The sequence below is a fragment of the Peromyscus maniculatus genome, chromosome 3 (genome assembly GCF_049852395.1).
Source record: "Peromyscus maniculatus bairdii isolate BWxNUB_F1_BW_parent chromosome 3, HU_Pman_BW_mat_3.1, whole genome shotgun sequence".
NCBI lineage: Eukaryota > Metazoa > Chordata > Mammalia > Rodentia > Cricetidae > Peromyscus > Peromyscus maniculatus.
Genome location: NC_134854.1, coordinates 32,802,733 through 32,828,177, shown reverse-complemented (window position 1 = coordinate 32,828,177; position 25,445 = coordinate 32,802,733). Strand labels below are relative to the sequence as shown.

General features: G+C 40.5%; 1 protein-coding gene across 7 annotated transcripts in view; it reads right to left on the bottom strand.

Moving 5' to 3' along the window:
- The window catches only part of Pclo (piccolo presynaptic cytomatrix protein), a 341,169-nt gene that overhangs the window by 171,747 nt on the left and 143,977 nt on the right, over positions 1-25,445 (bottom strand). For 5 of the 7 annotated variants that reach the window (XM_076566313.1, XM_042272921.2, XM_042272922.2 and 2 more), the window contains exons 4-6: positions 18,925-19,656; positions 6,184-11,209; positions 3,810-5,827 (exon numbers count right to left, since the gene is read on the bottom strand). In XM_076566313.1, the coding sequence (XP_076422428.1) occupies positions 3,810-5,827; positions 6,184-11,209; positions 18,925-19,656 (7,776 nt within the window). The remainder of the gene's footprint in view (positions 1-3,809; positions 5,828-6,183; positions 11,210-18,924; positions 19,657-25,445) is intronic. The other 2 variants (XM_042272923.2, XM_076566312.1) reach the window with 1 other exon arrangement.

Below are 25,445 nucleotides of genomic sequence, written 5' to 3'. Positions count from 1 at the left end.
AGGGAGGGACTATGGAGAATGGAAACTTACACTAGGGACCATTTGTGAGGGGTCATATTGAAACGTACAAACAACAGAAGCTTCTTAAAATAGAAACATAAAATCTAAACAGAGTAGTCACCAAATGAACGGGGAGACAAGGCTACTACTAGACAAGGCTACAACTAGACATCTTTTGCCAGAGCAAGGAATTGGTTTCATTTAATTAAGTTTTTGGCCAAAAAAGCCCATCTGAAACCCCTAAACTACTCAGGCTGTTGCCAAGGCTATTTCTTGCTCTCCAAAAGTTGATGGGAAGGGCCTATTGCTGAAGACAACACTTATATATCTCATAGATCATGGAAAAGTCAACCTGATGTCTACCTGAAGCTTTCTTCACCCCCATTGCCAAATGTTTGTAGTACTGGAAGGTGCTTTGCACACTTCCAGGGGAGAAGGGTGAACATCAGCCCAGCTACAAACCCTGAGGTCTGTCTAGAGTGATAAACTGCCTGATGCACAAACTTGTGGAAGTAACTATAAGGTCCACTCAATGAGATGGAACCCTAACACTAGATAGGAGGCCATGGACTTAGGAGAACACCACATACTATTGTTTGCTTAAGGAACATAGAAATGAACTGACTTCAAACAATGTTCACCAATACCTATAGATCAATGTCTCATTCAGTCCTAAATGGGATGTCTCTATCAAATATCTCTCCTCAGGGAACTTTGCAGAAGATGAGGTGGAAAGATTGTAAAAATCCAAGGGGATGCAGGACACCAAGGAAATAGTGTCTTCCAGACACAACAGGACTGTTGCACATATGATTTGCAGAGACGGTGGCAACATGCACAGGGGCTGCACAGGTCTAAGCTACAGGGAGTCACAATGGTGAGTGAAGGGGACACAAGCTCCCATCTATAACCAAGAAGCTATCTCCAACTGATCACTGTTTGCAAAGGAACAACTAGTGTTCTCCAATGGAGCCTCACTGGGTGTACAGATCATAACTAAGAGCAGGGCACATGATCAGCAGTAGATAGATGGCATAAAAACAATGCAATATTATTTTTGAAGAACATTTTCAATCTCATACTTCTTTGTTTGGACATTTTTTATTTTACTAGTCTTTTGCTCATATATTGTATTTTCTTATTTTATATTCTCATGGATTTTATTTTTTTTGTGTGTGTCTCTCAATGTATATGTGTTCCTCATGCTTTTTCTTTTTCTTATTATTTTTGAGAGAGAGAGAGAGAGAGAGAGAGAGAGAGAGAGAGAATGAAGTTGGGTGGGTGGGTATGTAGAGAAGATTGGAAAGGAGATGAGGGAGGGCGATACCATGACCAGAATAATATATTGCATGAAAAAAACTTCAATAAAAAATAAATTCCTAGTATTGATTGAACTTTGTAAGATTCTACTAGTGAGTTTAAATTGTGAAGCAGGTAATGTATTTGCTTACATAGATTTTAATCAGAAACTACCCTCGTTGCTCCTTAGAGAACTGACTTTGGGAAAGAGCAGAACACAGGAGTCCAGAGGCTGAACACAGAAGGATGGTGACCTTGAACTAGCTTCTCACCGACAAAGGAAGTTTGATCCATTCGATTCCCTGTAGCTGACCCCTCACTCACCACGCCAGTTTTAGTGAATGTAAACCCTGTTTACCCCCTTTAGCTGTACATCTGGCTATTAATCTGGACACTTGAATCTTTATTGTCCTCTATTTGGAATGACCTTCACCTTTCTCTTTGTGATCCAGCAGAAAGCTCAGCCTTCATGTCCCAGAGTCCCCTCCTTGGAACCTTTCCTGACCTATTGGAAGCAGGAGATGCTGGTCCAGACTTTTATAGACTATAAAAGTTACCTTGTGTTTGTTGTGGTGGGTCCTACCAATATCAGTATCAATACCATGTATACAATTTTTCCATGTTTGTTATATGTAGAAGTTGACCAGGTATTCTAGAAGTTGGAGTTGTGCTCTAAGGCTCAATGAACTTAGGATGTTTCAGACTTAGCTATCACTTGGTTGTTTTACTTAATATACCCATGCCACCCATTATTTTCTTCCTTGTACATTTGCAAATGCAAAGGGAAATGTGAGGAAAATCCCAGTAGCTTGAGTCTCTGCCACAACTGAATTAAAAGTTTCAAGGCACAATGAGTAGATGACCAATCATCAATGGCAAAGCTCCTCTTTCTACTGACTGAAGCTTGGAATACTCCTTTCAAAGTGCAAAACACAATGTGTTTCCATTTTATTATTTATGTGAATTTATAGGCCATAAAAATAAATATGCATAGCCGGGCGTGGTGGTGCACGCCTTTAATCCCAGCACTCGGGAGGCAGAGGCAGGCAGATCTCTGTGAGTTCTAGGCCAGCCTGGGCTACCAAGTGAGATCCAGGAAAAGGCGCAAAGCTACACAGAGAAATCCTATCTAGAAAAACCAATAAATAAATAAATAAATAAATAAATAAATAAATAAATAAATAAATAAATATGCACTGCAATTATTTAAATGTCACTTTCACAAAAGATTAAACAGATTCCAGAAGCAGAACTATCTTAAAGTAACTGAAAATTGAATGCAATCTCAATGCACAAGTGCCTATCTAACCATAGTTTTGTTTTCTGTACCCACATAAAGACAATTTTACTTATATTTATAATATTTACTTCAAAATACTCTTTGAGAAGGAAATAGGGATGATAATGAAATTTCACTATAAATATGGAAAATTTAGATGTGAAATTTTAATTAATATGATTATAAATACCATGTCTTTATAACTACAGATTAAAGAATATATATTTTATATCATATAATATATAATATATTTTATAACACATATAATATATTGTATATTATGTAATAAATAATATAATGATGTATATACTTAAAATTATGTTATATTTTATAGATCACAGCCACCGTTTAGCACATGGGGATCAGTGGAAATAGTGGTATTTCAGACTATTGTATTTAGAAGCTTCAGAGTTTGAAGGTCCAGAGTTAAGAAACTACTGCACATGGGAAATTTTTAATTTGAGATTTGTTCAAAACTGAACTGATACTTAAACCATATATAATTAATTTTATTAATTAGAATATGCCTGCTATTATGGGTAATTAACATTTCCCATTGCCATTTACATCTTTATGTCTAACATATTTATCTATTTCTTTCCTTGAGGCAAAATTATGCATCAAAAAATAACCTCTACTATTGAAACCAGCATAAAAATTAGTTATGCTTCTATAAGCAGTAGCAGTGAGTTTCCTCTGAAATTAGTTTAAGAAAGCTGCCCCAAACAAAATAAGCATGGATGAACTGGGCCTAAAGGAGCATCCTTTCACTTGCGCATCTTGGACAATGAGCTTATGCTAAGCTGAGGTCAATACTCTGGCCGGAAGAAGAGACTGACCACACACATTTGACCAGCACTTCAGTCCTTAGTCCTAGCACTCCTGATCTAAATGCATGCTCATGCTTCATCTTTTGCCTTGTTTGTTTATATTCAACGTTTATTCCACCATGCGGGGAAAGGAATATTAGTTAAATACACTGAAAGCAGGTTGCAATTTAGAGATTTTCATATTAAGAATAAAACTTCAGTCTCACATAACAGCTTTTATCTTTGGCATTTTTAAGTGAACATGCCCCCCCCCCCCGGCCCACACACTTATAATGCAATAATCTTCCCTCAATTTTAGTATTTCACTTTCTACATGCTAGTTTTGTTACCTTCCAAGTCTGCAAACACATGATTAACATCAACTCATCCATTGTCTTCTAACTGAATCGAATCCCTCTTACCGTGAAGCCCTCGGGACACTGAAAAGGAGCCCTGGAACTCTCGTCTGCTGTTGGACTCAGAGGCTTGGGGTCGGACATAGAACGCTGCATCACCTTGGCTGTCTTAGGACTTGCTGGGGGAACGTTAGCCATATCTGGATGTAGTACTTTCTGTGGACTTAGGTCATCAGGGAGGGGCTTTTCATAAGGTACAAAGGCTGATTCTAAAGCTTTGCCTGGTGAAAGTGGTGAGATGGGTGAATAAAGGACTTTTGGAGATTTGGGTGGGGAAGGAGCCAGCTGCACTGTGGTGTCTGCCCGAAGGTGAGATGATGAATAACCAATCTCTAAAGGTGTCGGGCGTTTCTTGTCTTTGGGTGGAGAGGTGGCACCCAGGTATGGAGGGCTCTGTGTGTCTGAATCTGTTTCTGTTTGACATCCTAAACTGCCCCCTTTATAAGTCTTTTCAGGTGCTGAAATGTGTTTAATTATTTCTACCTTGGCATCCACTCGTGCTCGTATGGAAGGTGTCCGTATGGTTCCCACCGGTTCAGTTTGCACAGATATCTCTGCAACTGTCTGAACCGCTACACTGGAGACTTTGGACGTGGGCTTGGTCTTGTCACCCTCAGTGGTGCTGTCTCCATATTTCCCCGGACGTGCTTTTCTCCTTGACCTGGAAGGCACATCCCATTCATCCTGATCTTCATCATCTGTTTGGACACTGGTATCAACGCTCTTTTTAGTTCTTCGCCTCCTACTTGAGTAACTCCGATCAGCGGTTTCTTCATCATCGGTTTGTACTCCACTGTCCACTATCTTTTTTAAATTCCGTGGGTCGTCTGCCATGCTTTCCCCCATCTCATCATACTGCCCCCGAACTTTAGCTCCAGAACTTCTCTTTTTGGGTTGTTTCTCCTCTTTTACAACAACATCTGTCAGAGGTATCTCTGAAACAGTGCTCAAGATGCCAGGTGGGGCAATGTACTGAGTCACCCCATCAGACTGAACAGTGTACCATCCTTGGCTCTGTGGTATTTCAATGGCCACCACAGTAGAGGCGGTAGTGGTGGCATCTTCAGTGGCCCAAAACTGACTGCCCTCTGGAGCAGCATATTGACCCTCCAAAATTGCCTGTTCAGTGGTGGTTTGTGGAGAAGCATTTCCAGAGGGGTCATAGTTATACTGGTAGATCTGGCGAAGTTTTTGCTCCTCCAGCTGCTGGTGCAGCTGTTGTTGCAGCTGTTGGATCTGCTCAAGCTGTAACTGCTGCTGAGCTAGGGTCTCCTGCCTCATCATGAACTGGGCCTGCCGCTCTTCTTCTTGCTGAAATAGGAGGTGCTGTTTCATAGACTGCAGCTCCTCCAGCTTCTTTTGAACCATGATTTTTTCTTGTTCTCGGAACCTCTGAATCTCCTGACGTTCCCACTCCAGTTCCTCAGCAAAGCGTTGTTGCTTAATTTTCTCCAGTTCCAGGAGCTCTCGCTCCAAGTCAAGTTGCTGTTGTTGTTTATCTTCATCAGAGACAATTAAAAGAGTGCTTTCCTCTCCTCCCACCTCAGAAAATACTTCCGATGCTGTGGTTAAAGCAGGAGCTGAGTCCATCGTCGCAGCAGGAAGAGTTTCCATAGTAATAGTTTGCAGACTGGCATTGATGTCAATACTGGTTACTGCGATGTCTGTTTCTGATGCACCTGTTGTTATGAAATATGATCGAGGCATTGGCTGGCTTTGATGCAGGGCTGATAATGAAGTCAGTGCATCTGTTGTGTGAATACCAGATAAATCCCTCACCGTGGTGCTGAAAATGGAGCCAGGTTGAGTGGTGATAGCAAATGTGGAGGGGATTGGAGTTGCTACTGAAGAATAGACAACACCATTAGATGACCTCAAAACACTTCCCACACCATATTGGGGTCCTGGAGGTGGAGTCATTCTTGCTGTGGAATACTGTGGGGTACTAATCCCAACTCCTGAAATGACTTGGCGTGTTTCTGGGTAGGGACCTGTAGTCTTGCTTGAATAATCCATTACCTCACCTGAAATACAGGGTAGAGTTATAGTCCAGTTCTCAGAATGAATGATGCTGTTTGGGTCTGAAAGCCCTTTTATCTTGATGAGCGCAATGAATGGGACTGCATGCAAATCCACAGGTTAACCTAATGCGATGCGGAAGAAAAGCAATGTTGAACATGCAGGCACATGCAGGCGAGGACAACAGCAAGAACCACGAAGGAACAAAAAATGCACATGGACTTTAAAACATATTGCCAGAACATCCAAGGGAAGCCAAAATGTAAATAAAACCAGAGGAGGGGCAGTTTTCATCCTGAAACGAGATGCATAACACCGTAATGGCATTTCAAGGCAGGGTCTATTACTATATCATACTGACCTGTAGATACTCTCCCTGAAGTTAGATCTACTGCTGCATCAGCTCCTCCAGAATAATCAAAAGCATTTTTACTTTTATAGAAAAAATGTCCAGCTTCTGCTAAATTAGTATCAGACATGGAAGGCTTCATTCCACCAATCCCTCTGTAACCATAACCTGATCTATCATATTGGTAGTGGTCATCCCTATAACCGAAACGGTCTTCAGGAAGGGTTGTTGCAGGCTGCTGTGCTGTGCAGCTCCTTCCAAAAGGCAGCTTATAAACCATGTCACAGCACACAGCTCTTCTCCCTGCAGTCAAATCCACGGGTTTTTCATCATCTTCTACGATTTTGGTCACCACACTTGAAGTAGATTCGTCCATTGTAACAACAGTCCTGTGAGACTTGGATGTGCTGAGATCCACCACTTCCCCATCCGTGATCCCCCGAGACGTAGTGCTGTCAGCCCAGCCGTTTGTGACACCCACAGGAGGTACAGTGACAGGCTTTGTAACAGGCACTGCCTGAGCTGAAGGACCTAGGGATAAGTTTATTGGCGCTTCATCTCTGATCACAGGAAATGCCTGGCCACTTGGTATCCTGTATGGTGACTCAGTATGTTTTGACATAGTAAGCTGGAGTGGGGACGTCATCGCATGCTCTGCACTCACTTGGCTTCCTGTGCCTGTTGTGTAAACTGTAGTATCTGTGCATGTGACAACAGCCACCGTCTCAGAGTCTAGGGTGACTGGAGTTACCAATGAGGAAGATGCACTGAGATTTATGATGGAAGGTTGGATGGCACTAATTTGTCGCCCGTAAACTTCATTTGCTGTGGTCTGCCTTTTCCCATCCATTGCAGAAGCAGAAAGATCCATACATTTTTCAGTTGCTTTAGCTTCTGTTTTTGGTATTGTACGCAAATCAATGGCATCACCAATAAGCTGCAACTTTCCATTTTCCCTGTACTGATGTCTGTCCAGAGCAAGAGGCTCTGGAGGAATGGGTATGGAAACGCTTCTGGGAGCCACACTTGGGACTGCACTTCTGGTTGCAGAAACCTCCATTTTTGAAGCTTCTGTTGGAAGAAACTGTGTAAGTGAAGTTGGAGCTCCTTGAAATAGAGATGGAGTTACAACAGGGGCAACAGGATATGTCTCCAAAGCTCCTGGTGCATACAGGGCTGGCTGTGAAGAAGTTGGAATTTCTGCAGCTGTCACAGGAGGAACTACAGAAAACACCGTTTCAAGGGAAACCAGATCTTTTGGGGGTGATCCCAAGGGCCAACTGGTAATGGCTTGAGCAGCAGAAGAATCTGTTGGAGTCCCAGGTTCAGAGGGCAATGTAATAACCACGTAAGTCTCCATTAGAGACTTAGAATATCTTGGTGAGGATTTATTAGAGTGTGGGGAGAGTGGAGAGGTAGGGGAAGGCAGTTTGTAATCTGCGGAAGTCACTAAATTTAAGGACATACTTGAAGTCAAAGACAGACCTGTTGGTTTGGGGCATACATCTGATGTTTTCTGTGTAGTCACGGGAAGCTGAGGAGCTGCTGGCTTGGGGGCAATCGGGGGTTTGCTTGGCTCTGGCCTGTGTGTAAACACAAGTCCAGTTGGGATGGAAGAGGGCTTAGGAGGGACAGGAGGAGGTACAGCGGTACAGATTTTGGTTGCAGGTACCCCGTTACTCCTCTGAGCCGTCGTGACCTCTACAATCGTCGTTGGAGTCACTGGAGGGGCCACTGCCAGCTTCTTTTTAGGATAAGTGGATGGCTTAGGTGAAGTTGCTGGGGGCAATGGTGGAGGAGGGGGAGGAGGTGGTGGCGGAGGGGGAGGAGGTGGTGGGGGAGGAGGAGGGGGTGGCTGGGCTGATACGTCCAAAGAAGAACTTCGGAAAAATGGACGAGACTTAGATGGATGGGTAGAAACGGGAAGACCAGCTGATGGTAACCTATATGTGGGCTTTTCCTGACCAGGGAGCTTTCCAGATACAGAATATGGAGATACGGCTTGTTCCTTCATTTGAGGGGTTGTTACAGAAGGTGTTTGGGCCAAGCCAGTTTCAGGTAAGCTTATTTTTGTTAGTTCAACCTCAGACTCTTCCCTTTTATCTTTGTAAGCATCCAAAACTTCTAGAATAATTCCATCCCCAGTTTCCTTCTTGCCTTTTATTGGATCCTTTTCAGACAGAGGTAAGTCAGTGGACACGGCGTCTGCTTGTGGCCTGTCAGCTTTAGGACTTAGAGATTCTGTGACCGACGGTGTTATACTAGAGAAGGAAATCATAATATGATCCGCACTAGCTCTACTTTCGGGTGGGATGGTCCGATCTAAAGACACACTTATGTCTTCTGGGTAGTCTATGATGCTGCCCCGAAAATAAGTTGATGAAGAAATTTCCTCAGAGTCTTCAAATTTCGTTATTACGTCTGCTGGCTCTGTGTAAGCAGTGGTTAGGCTATCCAGGGTAGTAACAGGTGAGGAGCTATCTGTGGTGCAGACTGAAGAAATAGATGATGTGAGCGAAGGTGTGTCAGAGGGTGGAACAGATGCAGCACTTTCTGAAGGCTCAGAGTAGGTCAATATCAGTGATTCGTGGGCAATGATCTCTTGAATTTCTCTTGTATAATCAGTTACATACTCATCCTCCAGTTCTTCTGTTGAAAAATGTTGGGTTATCTTAACATCTGGGATAGAGAGAGTTGCACTGCTGGTAGAGTCTGTCAGAGATGCTCCAGAAAGGATACTGGATGTCAAAGATGCATCTTGCACCCTGTCAAAGTCCATAGTGGACTCGGCCATGTCATCCCCAATGGTGGTCTGTGTGGGGCTGGATCCATCTGTCATCTGCATCTGTTGCCGCCTCATGAGTTCTTCATAGGCAGTGTCAGCATCTAATAATTTCTTTTCTTCACTGGTAGAAGTTACCATGGTTCCCAGATCCACTATCTCGTGGCTTTCTGGAATGATGTAAGAGCTTGAAACTATGTCTTCTTGAGGCACCACAGAATGTAAGCTTTCTAACTCATAAAACTCTTTTTGGAGGTCTGTGATTTTCTGCATAGGGTCATCATAAATATGCTCTGGGAGTCTTATTTTGTGCTCTCTTCCTCTCTGCTGCATAAATCCATTCTGTTCTTCTTGCCTTGTGAGCAGACTGCCATCTACTGATCCATTGTACGTGTCCTCTACTAAAGATTCATAAATGTAGTCCTCTATTAACATGCCACCATACAATGGCTCTTTTTCAAAGACTTCATCTCGTTCATTTGCAGCTGGGAAAGCTTTATATTTGTGGGTTTTGTGCATCATTTCTTCGTACATCTCCTCAGCACTTTTCAGACCCTTCTGGACACCTTCCTTCTGCACAGCGGATTGCTCATCTGTTGGCGAGTACACAGACACAGCTGTGGGCAATTTATACACTTTTTGAACTTCTATTATTTTCTCAGGGCTGATTTCAAATCCCTCTGGGTCTGATTCTATGCTAGGTGAGTATTCAGAACAAGAGGATCTGTGGAGCTCCTCCATTTCTGCCGCCTGGCGCAGTTCTTCTGTGGGAGATGCATCCTCAATGGGAGAGAGATTACTGGGCGGTGTCTTTGGTCTTTCTCTCCTTCTCTGAGCTCGAAGTTCATCTTTGTCTTTCTTTGATTTCTTACTAGAACTCTTCCTTTGTTGCTGTTCTAATTCTCGCTGCTTCTCTTGCTCTTTTAACAGTTCTTCTTCCTCTCTCAATTCTTCTTCCTCCGAAGAATCTTCAATGGTAGGTAAAAGAGGGCCATGTGTCCTGTGCCGAGCTTTGCGCTGCTGCTTGCTCTCTCCTTTTTTGTGACTTGGGCTACTGTCACTGTCCTCATCGAGTGATGATACTGATGTAGGGGATGTGCCAGGAGTGAAGCTGGATGCATGGAGACTAGAGGAACCCTCTCCTCTAGATCTGTCCTCAGGTGAGTCTGTCAGGCTTTCCATTTCTAATTCCGGCTCCTCATCAAAATACAAAGTTGTTTTCTTCTGAGAGGATTCTGCAGAGTATTTATCTGCTATTGTACTGTTGAGTTCGATCGTCTTAAATCGCCGTAACCCTCCTCCTCCAGCAACTACAATTTCTTCACTCTCCTGACTTTTAGTTTCTCGAAATTTGAGTTCAGGACTTTCATCAAATGTTTCGTCGTCCTCGTCATGCCAGGAGTGGCGTCGCCCTGCGTCATCATCGAAGCTGGCACTACTCTTGCGAGTCAGTCTCCTGTGTTTTCCTGCTGTGCTTCTCCCTTTCCCTTTTGCTTCTTCCCTCTTCTGGCTTTCAGTCACACCGCTGATCTCTTTGAGCTGACTCCGAATGAACTCATCATCTTCAGAGCCAGAAGCATCCTCATCAGCACTCATTTCTATGATCTGTTTGCGAATGAAGTCCTCCTCTTCCGCCGAACCTTGACTGTCTTCCTGTTTATACTCATCGCTGCTTGATGAGCCAACACTAGTCCTCCGCTTCCTACGTGTGACGGGGGAGTTTTCACTCTCACTGCTATCTTCCACTGAGTCATAGGATGCTCTTCTTGGACTTAGGTCATCAGCTAGCTCAGGCTTTTCTTTATGGTCCTTCCTGGAAGGAAAGCCTTGCTGGCTGTCCCTTTTTGAACTTTCTTTCTTTTCTTGGCTCTCTTTGACCTCTTCTGAAATAGTGACATCCAGTGTTTCAGATGGAATCTGAGTTTTTTGCTGGTCCTGAGACTGCTCGGGAGAAACCCTCTGGGGCTGTGCTTTCTTTTCTGATTTTTCATCCAGTGTACTTGCCTGAGCTTCCAAAATGGATAGTACTGTACTTTCCAATTTTGCTAAGTCTGAGGGGCTGGAAGGACTGCTTTCTTGTGAGAAGGAGTCCTTTTTGAGCCCTTTGAGCAAATCTTTTTCATCACTTGGTATAAGACTTGGAATTTCACCCAGAGACCCCGATATCCCATCAGAAGAATATCCTGTGTCACTCAGACCTTGTGGACTCTTGGGCTGCTGAGAACTGGAGGTGTCTGATTTGTCCTCTTCCTTTTCCTAGTAGAGTGGGAAAGACACAGGGAAATGGATTAGAGTCAAACCAATCACATACCTTTGCCATTATTATTAAATAACCATTAATGATTTAGGAATAAATATGGAAAAATTCAGCTATATGATAGGGTTTTTGTTTGTTTGTCTGTTTGTTTGTTTGTTTGTTTGTTTGTTTTGTTGTTATTTTTCCTATTTCAAGACAGGGTTTCTCTGTGCAGCTTTACAGCCAGTCCTGGATCTCGCTTTGTAGACCAGGATGGCCTCAAACTCACAGAGGTTCACCTGCCTCTGCCTCCTGAATGCTGGGATTAAAGGTGTGTGCCACTACCCCCTGGCATATGATAATAGTCTTATAAATGTTTGTATGAGGACAAAATTGACAACAATTGATAACCACTAACTTAGGTTAGTTTTCATTTAACCTAAATTTAAACTACATATTAATTCTCATTGTTACTTGATTTTCTTCCATTAATTCCATGAGGCCCCTTTACATTTTAATTTCACTTTTCTTCAAATACATTATCTGTATCAATGCATTTACATTGTGACAAAATTTAAATTGTTAAAAGAGTCAGTCTTGCTCGTGTGTGTGTGTGTGTGTGTGTGTGTGTTCCTTTTATTTAATTGAAAAGTTTTTCATAAATATATTCTGATTATGGTTTTCTCTCCTTCAACTCCTCTGTGATGAATAGCTTTATGTCAACTTGACATAAGCTAGAGTTTTCTGAAAGAAGGGAACTTCAATTGAGAAAATACCTCCATAAGATCCAGCTGTAAGTCATTTTCTTAATTGATGGGAGAGGGTCAGCCCATTGTGGGTGGTGCCGTCCCTGGGCTGGTGGTCCTGGACTGAGCAAGCCATGGGGAGCAAACCAGTAAGTAGTACCCCTCCAAGGCTTCTGCATCAGCTCCTGCCTTCAGGTTCCTGCCCAGTTTGAGTTTCTGCTCTGACTTCCCTAGTGATAATGTCACTTAGAAGTGTAAAATGGAACAAACCCTTTCCTCTCCAAGTTTCAGTGGTCATGACGTTTCATCACAGCAATAGTAACTTTTACTAGGATATCCTCCCAGATCCCTCCTACCTCCTCATTCACCCACATATCCTTTCTTTCTCACTCTCTCTAGAAAATAAACAAACAGGCAGAAAACAAAAACAAACCCATTGGGACATCACACCAGCCCACCAACAAAAGGCTTTCCTGAGTGGACAGCACTACCTCATCACATCCCACCTGATGACACAGAGCAGTTTTTGAAAGAACAAGATAGTCTCCATGATTTCTTTAGTTAATGCCATCTACCCATCACTCACAGTAAACACCATGGTTGTGAAGAAAAATCAATCAAAATATGATCTTTCATAATTTAATTTTGATAACATTATCTTTATACCTTATTTCTGCCTACATATATGGTAAAGCCCAAAAACATGATAAAATTTCATACATATGAAGGTAAAGTATGTATTATTGTTTGGAACAATTCATTGAGCATAATAAAAAGACACAATAGTTTGAAAACATAGATTTTTGAAGTCTATCCTGAAATTTTTATAAAAATAAAATTAAGACTAGCTACACAGAATGCAACAAATAAAAGCAAAAATAAACTCATGAAACGCTAACACAAAATATCAAAATATTTTCCCTACACCTGCCTGTGTATGGCTTCCCTCTGGGCCCATGCTTCCTGTATTTCTCTGTGCTATACTCTACCTGATCATCCCTCTGGGCCTGTCTCTTTCCCACATGTCTCTGTCTCAATCACCACGTTTTGTGGGGCTGCTGCTCTGCTGATGTTTCTATTCTGTATTAAAGGGTAGCAAGTGTATAAATGATCATTCTATAGGCTTGTGGGTCTAAGACAATATGTTAGGAGTGGCTGATGAAGTATCAGTTAGTAACTTCTAATGCACCTCACTGGAAGATTCAAAGGAGAGAGTCAAGTTCACCAGGGTACACTGAAAAACTTCATAATGTTCATTTTCTCCCAGTAACTAGATTTAGGTGTGTATCCCCTCACAGAATAATGTGCCCTAGTTAACTACATAGTTTAGCTGTAAAACATCACATAACTCAATGATCAGGTCCTTTGCTTCACTGATTGAAGGCACCTACAAATTAATCTTTATAACTGTTATTAATTGATTTAAAAAGGATTTCCACATATCAGGACTTGGCAACCATTTGTCTGTCTTGTGGTTAACTGGTCCTTGACACTGCTTCATTAATAACACTTATTAACAAGGGGAAATTAGATGCAGATTAGAGTCCATAAGCTGGATCTTTTTTCTCTAATTATTGAACTTCAAAATGGATGTTTGAAGTACCACATGCTAGAATATAGTCAAAGGACTCATGTGAACATAATGTGGACCATTTTTTCACCAATTTCTTATTATACCAGACTAAAAGATTGGAAACCTTTTCTTGGGTGCTTCAAAAATTTGTAAGAGTGTACTTATTTAAGGAAAGATATTAATTTATTTAGTTAAATAATATTTAAAGATAGAAATTTAACAAGCATACTTTTGTATAACATATAGAACACACACATATAGGTGTATAAAATAATACTGGTTTGTAAAATGTATTCATTTTTTATTTGAATCATCAGGAAATTTACATTTTTTATTAATTATCTGTTTCACTTTTAATATTAAATACCATTTAGGACAACCTCTAATATTCTGAAATAAGAATAAAATTTCAGTTAGCTTGCTTTTGCATACAAATTTTTGTCACCTTTGATGAAGTCAAGCGGTGAGAACAGTATTTCTCACAGTATTGTAGGCACAGCTTTGAAACAGCCATGTTGTTATTTTTCATTTCCCTAAAGAAAACATTTTCTATCTGTTTTTAATGGTTATCATTACATTCCATCACGTTGGCCTATATTGTATTGCATGTTTTCCATGCAAAGAATTTTGTTACTTGAGTTTTGCTTATCTATGCATTGCACTCGGGAGGCAGAGGCAGGCAGATCTCTGTGAGTTCGAGGCCAGCCTGGTCTACAAAGCTAGTTCCAGGAAAGGTGCAAAGCTACACAGAGAAACCCTGTCTCAAAAAACCATTACAAAAATCACTCCAGAATTTCAGGGCTAAGCTTCAGTCTTTTCAATGTGCTACCAGACAGCAGGGATCGAAGCATCCCCTTTCCTGTGAGCATCCATCACCACTGATTGGACAGTAGATGAGTCAGAGAGAAGGCAGTAATGAGTTAGTCCCGCTTGACACTCTTCTGCTGGTGGGGTACTTTGTGGGGAACCTAGTGTGAGAAAATGCACACAAATGCACATGCTTTGTCCACTTTGTCTGTGCTTTTCCACAAGCATTGAAGCCAGCAGCACTTCACGTTGAAGGAAGACAAAAGTGTCTTAAGATGGAAAGAGTTAAGAATTGAGTTCTACCAAGCTAGTGGGAACTCATGACCTTTACACCAAGAGCTGTGGAGCCTCCATGGGTCTGGACTAGGCCCTCTGCATAAGTGCTTGGTCTGTTTGAGGGGCCTCTGGCAGTAGGATCAGGATCCATCCCTGGTGCATGAGCTGGCCTTTTGGAGCCCATTACCTATGGTGGGACACCTTGCACAGCCTTGATTCGGGGGTGGAGGGGCTTGGTCCTGCCTCAGTTGAATGTACCAGGCTTTGCTGACTCCCCATGGGAGGCCTTATCTTTTTGTAAGAGGGAATGGGGGTATTGGGAGGAATGCTGGGTGGGAGCGGGAGGAGGAAAGAGAGGGGATCTGTGGTTGGTATGTAAAATGAATAAAAAAATTTTGAATAAAGGAAAAAAAATGAGTTCTAGGATTCATATAAAAATGTGCAAAGACAGATAACAGTAAGTGCTTGGTTATTTTTTTCTGGACTTTATTTTAAATGAACTGAAAGAACACAGAGATTATTTTTGATCATTATAGAAAGTTTATGTTAAGATGGACTGCAAATATGAATAACTAAAGCATTCCAATCAAGATTGAGTCCACAGAACTCAGCCCAAGAAAAAGATAAAATAGTTCACTAGAACACTTGATCATTTTTCACTCTGATTATGCAGTCACAAAACAATGCAGACGTTGTATTTTATGTCAATAGATAAACTGAATATTAATCCTTCAGTTATTTTAAACAGAAACCAAAGTCCACATTAAAATCTCTGTTAATTCAATTCCCGTCTGGAGAACTGTAGTTTTTCAGTATGGCATATGAAATAAAAACTAAGTTTCCTGCTTGGATAAATAAGTAAAAAGACAGAATTTTATAGCAACATGATTAAAAATACAAAACTAAAAAGTTTAAAGAGGTATACTTTCAAATATATAATATTCAAATATATTCATTTCAATATATTATATATTCATTTTAATTTTATATAATAAACACATTCAGGAAACTTGAATAAAGAAACAATGATTTAGCAACAATGAAATGTAAACAACACAATATTGAAACAACTGACAAATTGATAAAAGGATGTAAAGTAGTATAGATAGACAAGCTGTGAAAGTTACCCAAAAGATTGTGCCAAAAGTTGCAAAAGGAGATGGCTAATAAGGAAAGACCTTATGTCAGAAGTGTCCCAGGAGAAAAATCCTCCTAGGTGGCAGCTGCAAATAGAGGCTTTATAATCAGAACTGTACTAAGATCCTTGCTATTTCCCTCCAAGTATACTTGTATTTGGAGTATAAAATCTAATTTCCCTATTTTTAAAACAACCATCATAATGCTTATATTATCAAGATGTGCGTAGGTTAGACAGTAGGAAATGGGTTTTATAAAGTGCCTAGACCATGGTAAGGGGTGAACGAGGAGTATCGCTTGGAATTTTCAATAGCGATTAAAAAAAAAGCAATCAATATAAGGGAGTTGTGCAGCAGGAGAGGCTGACTTTCAGTCCTGGGTGAGGGAGGGGTGGGCTCCAAAGGACAGCAGCTCAGGAGGGACTTCTGCGATGGACCTGCAGGGAAGGCGCTGCACAGGTACACACAGAGAAGCCCAGACAGTCCAGCGGGGAGAAAACAATCTATGCATAAGAAACACATGGAAGCCTCTGTGGTTTTGATTTCTCACCGGGAGAGAATGGTAAGGGTTGTAGGGAAGTTATATTGCAGCCAGATACCAGAAGGTGAAAAGCCAACCTAAGCTATTTAGGCAGGACTATCCACTGTGGGTGTGTGTGGTGATATACTGTGTCCCACAATATATTGTGTACCCTAATAAAGCTTATCTGGAGATCAGAGGAAAAAGCCAGCCACATTAAACATAGAAGTCAAGCAATGGCAGCACATGCCCTTTATCCCAGCATTCTGGAAACGGGGCTAGAGGGAACAGACAGGAGGGTGGAGAGAGCCATCTGGATCTGTGTGAGTTCAAGGCCACACTGGGAACAGAGGCAGGTGTGGCAGCACATGCCTTTAATCCCAACACTAACTATAAAGGTCTGGAGGTCTCTACAGACAGACAGGAAGTGATGTACCTGGGCAGAGAGAGGAAGTGAGATGGCAGGGACAGAAAGGCGTGGGTATACATGAGGTCACTCTCTTTGGAAGCTGAGGAGTTGGTGAGGTGAGGTTGGCTGTGGCATGTCCTATTCCCTGATCTCTCGGTGTTCACCCAATATCTGGCTTTGGGTTTTTATTAATAAGATCATTTAGCAATTCATCTTACAGGTGTGGATACCCTGACTGCTATGTAAATGACTCAAGGCAGGAAAACAAAATATCGGAATGTTTATGATATCATTTAAATGCAAGACTGAACGTTTTATTTTTGATTTTGGAAATAGACTGATAGTATTGGTGTTCTTTAATTTCCTGTTAATTGTTCATATGGTCTACAAAATCCTAAAAGAAAATTGGAAGTCCTACTGTAAGAAAAAAATATAGTGAAGCAATCACTTAATTTGTTCATTGTTAATTTCAAGCTAATTGTTTGGTAAAGAAGAAATATGGCTTATATTACACAGTTTCAGCTAACCCTTTCTTTGGTAGGTTAGTGGCAGACAAAACAATAACAAACACACACAAAGGTCATGCATTGATAAAACTTACAATGCAAAGAGCAAACAAGTGTATCACGAGGGAGCTGACACTTCCTGTATTGCTACAGGCATTTGATTAGCAGCACACCAAGGTAAAACAATGGTTAAATGAGATCCCACATGGAGTAAGTAAAATATTGGAAAGTGTCAGGAAAAACTTGATGGAATCTGCATCTATAACCACTAGGAGAATAACAAACGCAGGAACTCAGGGAAACATTAAATAGAGGGATGTCCTTATGATCAATAATGGCATGGAGGACCGAGGCAAGAAAAAAAGAAACCTATCTGGCCTCAGATTAGTGCCTGGAAGACAAGAGACAAGTAAATGATGGTGTTACTATTACAGAAAGTCAGATAGAGTGGTGGGTTCTTAAGAAAAACAAGCAATAGTCAAACATGTTGAGCCTGAATCTGCAATGCCGTCTAAAGGGAAACTATCTACTTGGGCACACAGTTCTGAAACCCAAAATAGAGACACATATGTACATGGGAACTTAGAGGTAATTCGTGTGACTTCTCTGGATAGAAAAGAAGGAAAAATCAAAGGAAAAAAAAAATGGAAACTGACAAAGAGAAATCCTGAAAATGGCAAATGCAGAACGCACAAAGATGATCAGAATGAGAAAGAAAGATGGTGGAGACCGGTTAGCAGGCATGTGTCAAAGTGAACACAAAATAGCAAACCCCTACAAACTGATTCAAGGTTGCAACTGTAACTTCCACTTGGAATTTTAATAGATAAACAATAGGTCATTTTTCTGTGAAACATCAGTGTCCTCTATGAATTAAGGTTATTTAATTAGATATAAGATATTTGTGGATCTCTAAGCAGCTTGTATTTTAACTCCTGTGTATATATACATACACACAAATATATACATAACAATAAAAAGAAAAGCAAAAGAGTCCATCACTTTGAGAGGAAGTAAAGGGGTAAGGGGGGCTGGCAGGCGCTAGAGGGAACAGACAGGAGAGAAGGGATGATGTAATTAGATTTAATTAAAATTAATATATTTTGAAAGAATAGAGTGCCTTTAAAATTGCAGAATTACTTATGCAAATATTACTTAAAATGGAACATTCATGAAACTTCTCACTAAAGGAAAAGTATGTATCATTCCATACTATATGCAGATTATAACTAATCCTCCCATATTATATGTATGGCACTAAATCATGAGAAAAATCTAGAATTAAATATGAATACATAAATTTCCATTCATTCTAGATTTTTACCATGCCTCTTTTTTTTTTTTTTAACCAAGAAATTTTTGGCTGACCACAGCTTAGAAACCTATCAGAAGGAAAACCTACCAAAACAACACAAAAACTACTTGCCTCTTACAAAACCTTAATGATACTTTATTTTAGGAAAAGAGAAAAACTGACTTATACACCCATTCTGGGTTTAAAAAAGAGAACATGGAGCTATAAAAAAAAATCTTCTCATTTTTCTGTATGATTTAGAGAATTTTATCTATATGCTTTATGTAATTTCATTGAGGTATCAAAATGCCATTGCTTTTCATTTGAGTGAAAAAAAAAATAGAGTTCTCTGAAACGTAATTCATGGTTTAAAGGTTTTCACATCCATTCTCTCCGTGATCACATCAGGTACTAAGTAAACCTGTGACCTGCATATTCAAGACTGTGATGGTAGGAAGTATACTTAACTGTTTTTTCTTTGCCGGGCTCCCCTTGGTCAGACTTGGCACCGCCTTCCACCTGTGGGGGCTTCACTGCTGGGCTTTCCTTCTCTCCTGCCTTGGGCAGAGTCTGAGGAGCGTCCAGTGGCAGATCTGCAGTCCTGGCCTCCGGCTGCTCCTCTTTCTCCGCTGTCTTTGCGGCCACTCTTCCTGCGGACTCTTCGGGAATGTCTACATGAGCTTCAAGTATGTCGCGTTTCTCTTCCCCCTCCGCGGCCAGTGGCTTTTCCTCTGGGGGTAATCTCTTTTCTTCAGGGGCTGGCTTCTTTCCTTCCAGCGGTGGTTTTTCTTCTGCAGGTGCCGACTTTTCTTCTGCAGGTGGCTTCTTTCCGGTTTTATCTTCGATGGGCGGCTGCTCTTTTTCAGAGGGTGGTTTCTTCTCTTGCCGGGTTGAAACTTTGCCCTTGTCTAGTTTACTCTCTTCTAGTTTTTGATCTGTGGTGGCCGTTGGAGGGGTTTTCTCAATTGATGGTGTTTCTTTTTCTGGAATAAGTTTTTCAGTTTCAGTTTTTACTTCTGTTTCCTTCTTTTTACCTTTTACATGGGCCCCTGCGGGTGTTTTCTGGGTTGATGGTTCCGCAGGGGCAGGCACAGGGGATGCCTTGGATCCTGATGATACGGGCGGCATTTTGCCCATATCTCCAAGTTGTCCTGATACTGCTCTCTGCGTCTGGCAATTTAAGCAAAGCCATTCTTGAATCTGCAAAACAAACAGCAATGAACATATTAGGGTCATCGCAGACTATCTTAGCGCATTAATCAAGATGAAAATTGAAAATGCCTGGTTGTTTTGTTGATTGTTGATAGGCACAGGGCAAGTCATTGTTTTCTAAACCAAACCAAACCAAACAAAACAAAACAAAAACCAAAAATATTATTGAAAAAATGCAAAAAGACTATTTAAAATATAAACATGGGCAAAAAAAATCTATGATGACTACTAATCTCTATGTTCACCACTACCAAGAAAAAAAGAAGGTGATAGAAGAAGGAACCTAAGGAGGACCCAGAGAAATACTCATTTAGTGGTTTGCAGAGGAAAGAAACCTGTAAGTTTGAAAGAAAAATTGTTTTAAGCCTAATATCTTAAAATTTAGTATTTCCGCCCTGCGGTGGTGGCCCCTGCCTTTAATCCCAGCACTCGGGAGGCAGAGGCAGGCAGATCTCTGTGAGTCCGAGGCCAGCCTGGCTACAGAGTGAGTTCCAGGAAAGGCTCAAAGCTACACAGAGAAACCCTGTCTCCGGGGGAAAAAAAAAAGAAAAGAAAAAAAAAAAAAAAAAAAAACCTTAGCATTTCCACCACAAATTTACTCAAATACAATTACATTTTATAATAATTTTCATTTTATTTAAAATTAAGCAAAGGTTATTTGAGTTTAATTTACCAACTCTTTATCTCTTGGTATCAACCAAATACAATTGCACTGAGTAGCATAGAGTTTTCAAGAGTCTCTTGTGTTTAATTCTCTATCTTCTTTCTAATTAATAAAATGATTCCATTTTTAATACTAATTACATGCATTCATCAGTTAAGCAGGGTGGAGTCATAGATCAAATTGTTTGCCTTGCTTTTTCCTAAAAGCATTCTGATTTTCTGACTGAAATGTTTCCTTGTGTGCATGCTGCTCAAGGCATAAGAAGTTGTAACACCCTTCAGCAGATCACCTTAGGTGGCACTCAGATATACCGCCTCCTAGGGGACTATTTTAGCAGAACACCAAGGAAAGAAAAGAAGACCCACCATTCTGAGAAAAAGCCAGTTCACTGCTCTCGCAATCTAATCATGGAAAGTACTCTCTGAGAAGAACACAGGCAAAACAAGCACACAGGAGGCAGATGCTAGGCTAAGGGCAGACGTCATCCTTGACTTTGTGCTTTGTATTTTGCCCTCCATTATACGTATTTTACTGTAAGAGATAAAGGCTGTGCATGTTGCTTCTTTCTAATTATTACCATTTAATGTGTATTTATTATGCAAGAAGCAAGGTGGCAGGGTCTATGAATAAGACTGCCTACTTTCTTATGGTGCATTGTCTCCAGATAAATTCAATTTCAAATCGCTTTTTATACTGGCTCCTTTCCCCAGGTGCTTGGTTTAAATTCCTTACAGAAAAGTCACTTACTGTAGTAGAATACTATTAGAGAAAAAATTTCATTTTGTCCCCTGCTTTTTATTTTTTAGAAATGTTAACAATGGCACTAAATATGTGACTATTTTGTAATCTGTAAGGAGTTATAGATCCTTAGTTTCTTATCTAAAGTACAAAGGTGAAAGCCACCTGTTGAGTTCAGTAAGCCCTGTCTTAAAACATTAGGATGTATTTGGGTGCCTTTGCTTTTACTGTGTATGACCCCTCAATATCAATCCTTTCTTGAATTCCCATGAAAGCATCTTTGGTGTGAACTACAGTTTTATGTAACAACCAGATCCACAAGTCATGGGAAAGAAACTGACTTGGTCATTGTCAAACAGTGAGAGCCATTGCTCTGTGCTGAACAGTTCCCAAAGATAATACCCACAGAACACCAACCTTGATCTGTGCTATGGTTTCAGAAACCATTACTGGATTGAAACACATCATAAGATATTTTCATTATTCATATTTTGAACTTGACATTTCAAAAAAACAAAAACAGACAAAAATAGCAGTCTCGCAGTGCCATTTTGTCACAAGGATTCTAAAAATCACATGCAGGTGTGTACAAAGCATTCTCATCAGGACATGTCCCAGTGTAAATAAGCTGGGGACTTTTAATCTAGGGGGAATACAGGTTTTATTCTATTGGGAAGTTTTGTCTACTATAAAATTCTGATTATTTTCTTGTGAAATTACTTGTACTTAGTTGGTATATATTGAGTGTATGGTAAGTACCACAGAGCATGCGGCTTTTATTAAAAAGGAAATATATTGAGAAAATGAAGCACGTTGGTATTTGGGAGGTGGCATACTCAGTATTTTCATACCTTTTGGAAATTTAGGTAAGAAGCTTAACTTTAGTGTATACTATGGCAAATAAAATACTTCATTTCTCCAATTTATAGCGTGTGGTAAACTTATAAAGCAGTGGTGACTACACCACCAGCGTCTCCCACGTGAACAGATGGTAGAGCAGCTCTCAGAGCTAATACCCAGCTACACACCCTGAAACCTACAGCAGCTCTCTGCCTGCAAGATATACTGGTGCAAGAGCAGAACAAATGGTACCAGAGGTAATCAACCACTCTGGGTGGGTTTTTGACACACTCAAGAGTTGGGTTCCATCTATATCAGACAGTGTCAGTGAGGCCTAGATCCTAAGGCTAGTTAAGTCATGGGCGCTAGGGAAAACTCTACTATTATTATTCTGCTAAGACAACATACAATAAACTATCTCCTAATGGCATATTGCTATACCTATAGATAAGTGTAGTTCTCTACTGTCATCAGAGAGGCTTCTTCTTACAGTAGTTAACACTGAAACCCACCAATGGACAATGTGTAGAGAAGGGACTTTGGGATGCCCAGCCCTATACATGGTGTCTGTATCACACTCCTCAAGTGTGGGGTCAAAAATCTGTGCAGAAGAGGGTGTGGAAAGATTTTAAGAGCCATAGTGGTGGATGACCTCAAGGAAGCAGCATTTTCCAGACACAACAGGGCAGATGCATCTTGGAACTTACATACACTATAACAACATTCACAAGGCCTGCCCAGCACAGAAGAGAGGAAGTAAGCATAAAATCCTACCCCTATCCAAGAAGCTGTTCGTGATGGATAGATGTAGGGAGAAGGAAATTTTGTTTGTTTGTTTTCTTGTTTTAAAAGAGAGAGAAGTACATGAAGTTGTGTACAAGGAGAAGTTGAGGAGAATCTGTGAGGAGTTGGGAAAGGGAAAAGAATAAGATCAAAATGTATTGTGTTTTTTTGTATATACAAAGACAACTCTGCATCCAAGGTTCAGAGAATATCATGGAAGATGAGGAAGAAACATTTTAAGATCCAAAAGACCAGGAAATCTGTTGTAAAATTTTGTCTCCTAGAAATGAGAGGGAAGCTTCACCCATAATACTTCAACAAGGCCTGAAGAAGTACTAAACCATCAGACAAGCCAAAATGAAAGCGGGAACCTCACAAGGCTCTACTCATAACCAAAGAACTACAGGCCACTAAATGTTTGAAAGTGGAAGAAGAAACAGTCTTCCCTAAGGATGATCCTCCTATCTGATTATTCAATACCAAGTGGTCAGCCCTGACATTATATACATATAAGTGACATTAAACAAACTGAATATGTTGTATTTGTATATTTAGGCATATAAAAATATATATGCCTAATATATAATTATTGAGAGCTGCTGATAGCAAAAGTCCACAGCAGTGACTAGAGTTCAGAAGGTCAACCTATCAGAACTAAGGGTTGTGTTAGAGGAAACTATCATGCAAGGTGTTATGGAATTACTGCCTTTTGAATGAACTGGCTGTCTCTTGTTGTAAACTTCTTGTGCAATAACAGCTATGATTCTCCCCATTTACCGCACATTTCCGTGTTATGTATACATGTAATCTCACGACTGCATCTCAATCTTGGACACAACTTTCCCTATACATTTGGGGTAATTGGATAACTGTTTAATTTAATTTTCATTAACATCTATCTGTCCAGGGCCAGTCTCCAGACAAAAGTGTTTCAGCAAAGACACCTTTTTCCAAGGACAAAACTACACACAGATAAACATTAGCTCATCTCACCCACAGATAGAGAAAAGAACCACTAGCAATTAAACCTTCAACTCCTTACCTTCACCCCAGGTTATTTACACAAGACCCTAATTTAAGAGATTTACTGCTCACATTCCAGGAACGCTGTTTTAGCCATTTGCTAGTTACTGAGTTAAGGCAGTTACTTCCCACTGACACAAGAAGATTGCCCTCAAGGCCAGGCAGGTGATAGGCGGCCAAGCTTCTTTCTTGTGCAAATTAAGTTTTAATTCCTCCTCAGTCAGGTGCTATTCCCAGATTCCCTAATTGATCTTAGCCTTTAGTTGACCCAACCAGAGAATTCCCCTTTAGTCACTCCCCTTTTGGGTTGTAATTGGAAGATGACATTTATTGTTTTATGTGTGGATCCTTACCACCTCTCACTGCTACCCTGAAAACCTCAAGCCTCGCCTTGCTTTGCCAAAGAATTACTGTTTGTGTATATATACTGATTCCCTCAGAAGACTGGGAAATTGAGAACAGCAAAGATAAGGATGGAGATGGAAAGAACTAGATAGAGATGAGAGAACAGCGGAAGGGACTGAGAGGAGCGAAGTAAGAGAGCAGAAAAGAAACTGTGTAGATAGAATTGACTTAGAAGAATGAGGTGAATGGACTAAAGAATTCAGTGTGCTTAGATTCATTTGATATTCCTCAGATTAGAATCCTTAACTGGTTGTTAGATTCTTCCATGGACCCTGGGAGTATAGGCTAGATCTATTATTGTTTACATTATATAATCAACTAATTATATATATATATAATATATATATGTAAAACTGTATATTAAAATCTAGATTTTAAAATCTTTCTTCATCATCTTCCATGATATTCCCTGAACTTTAGGTGCAGAGTTGTCTTTGTATATACAAAAAAACCACAATGCATTTTGATCTTATTCTTTTTCCCTTCCCCAACTCCTCACAGATGCTCCTCATCCTCATATATTCAATTAAACTAAAGAGGTCATAAATTTCAGAGGGAATAAGGTGGGTACATGGGAGAAAATTTATATTTTATACCGACATTATATTTCTAAAGACATTTCCAATACTGACTTTACAATCTATCTTACCTTTACTAACTATAGAAGCTTATGAAGACACTTGTGAACATACAAACAACAATTATGAGGGTCTCAAGCCATGTTAATTTGTGTGGTGATTTGAAGGAAAATGGTCCCCAAAGGGAGTGACACTATTAGGAGGTATGGCCTTACTGGAAGAAGCATGTCACCGTGGAGGTGGGCTTTGAGGTCTTTTATGATCAAGATAACTTCTATTGTCTTAGAGCACTTCCTGTTGCCTGCAAGGTGTAGCTACTTCTCCAGCACCATATTTGCCTTCATGCTGCCATATCCCACCATGATAATGGACTAAACCTCAGGAAAATGTAAGCAAGCCCATTAAATGTTTTCCTTTGTAAGAGTTGCCGTGGTCATGGTGTCTCTTCACAGCAATAGAAACCCCAACCAAGACAGAAGTTGGTACTCAGAGTAAGGTATTGCTGTGATAGACATGACCGTATTTTTGTTTGGAGGAATTTGGACTTTGGCACTTTGGTTAGGGAAGCAATGGAATGCTTTAAGCACTGCTTAACAGGCCATACTAGTAGGAGCATGGAAGACCATGGTGCTGAGAATGACGTGAACTGTGGGGGGGTGGGGGAGATCAGGAGGTTTTAGAGAGGAAAAATATTGATATGTGGCCTAGAGATCATTCTTGTGATATTTTGGTGAAGAAATGACTGG